The sequence below is a fragment of the Nannochloropsis gaditana genome (assembly GCF_000240725.1).
Source record: "Nannochloropsis gaditana CCMP526 unplaced genomic scaffold scaffold1748, whole genome shotgun sequence".
Lineage (NCBI taxonomy): Eukaryota > Eustigmatophyceae > Eustigmatales > Monodopsidaceae > Microchloropsis > Microchloropsis gaditana.
In genome coordinates, this window is record NW_005802207.1 from 1 (window position 1) to 396 (window position 396).

General features: G+C 50.5%; 1 protein-coding gene across 1 annotated transcript; it reads left to right on the forward strand.

The window, feature by feature from the left end:
* Positions 1 to 115: 115 nt before the first annotated feature.
* NGA_2070400 (uncharacterized protein) lies at positions 116 to 280 on the forward strand (the record flags this gene model as incomplete). The annotated part of the gene is made up of 1 exon (XM_005852268.1): positions 116 to 280. A coding segment is annotated over one exon (165 nt), but the record flags the coding sequence as incomplete, so codon positions are not given.
* Between the last annotated feature and the right edge of the window lie 116 nt (positions 281 to 396).

Below are 396 nucleotides of genomic sequence, written 5' to 3' on the forward strand. Positions count from 1 at the left end.
TGACAATACATTGCCTTCCTGCACGACAACAATATACTGCATGTCTACGTGTTGACGACACATATGTGTGTATATATATCTATACATATATGTGTAGATATATCTATACATATATTGCCTGTCTACGTGTTGACCATATATTGCATTCCTCTAAGTTGCTCCTGAAAGAAATGCCGCTGCATCCGCTGTGTCGAAGGGAAAAGAAGGCGTCCCACCCATCCGTTTCCCCGCGCCACCGACAGGATCTCGAACCAGACCTCGTCCTCCCCCCCGCCTTTCCTCCCGCCTTTCCTCCCCCTCCCTCTTGGATACCATATCACCCTCATCCTCTCCTCGCCCGCGATCAAATGCCGTCCGACGGTCGTGTAGGCAACAGATCGGAAGAGCACACGTCTG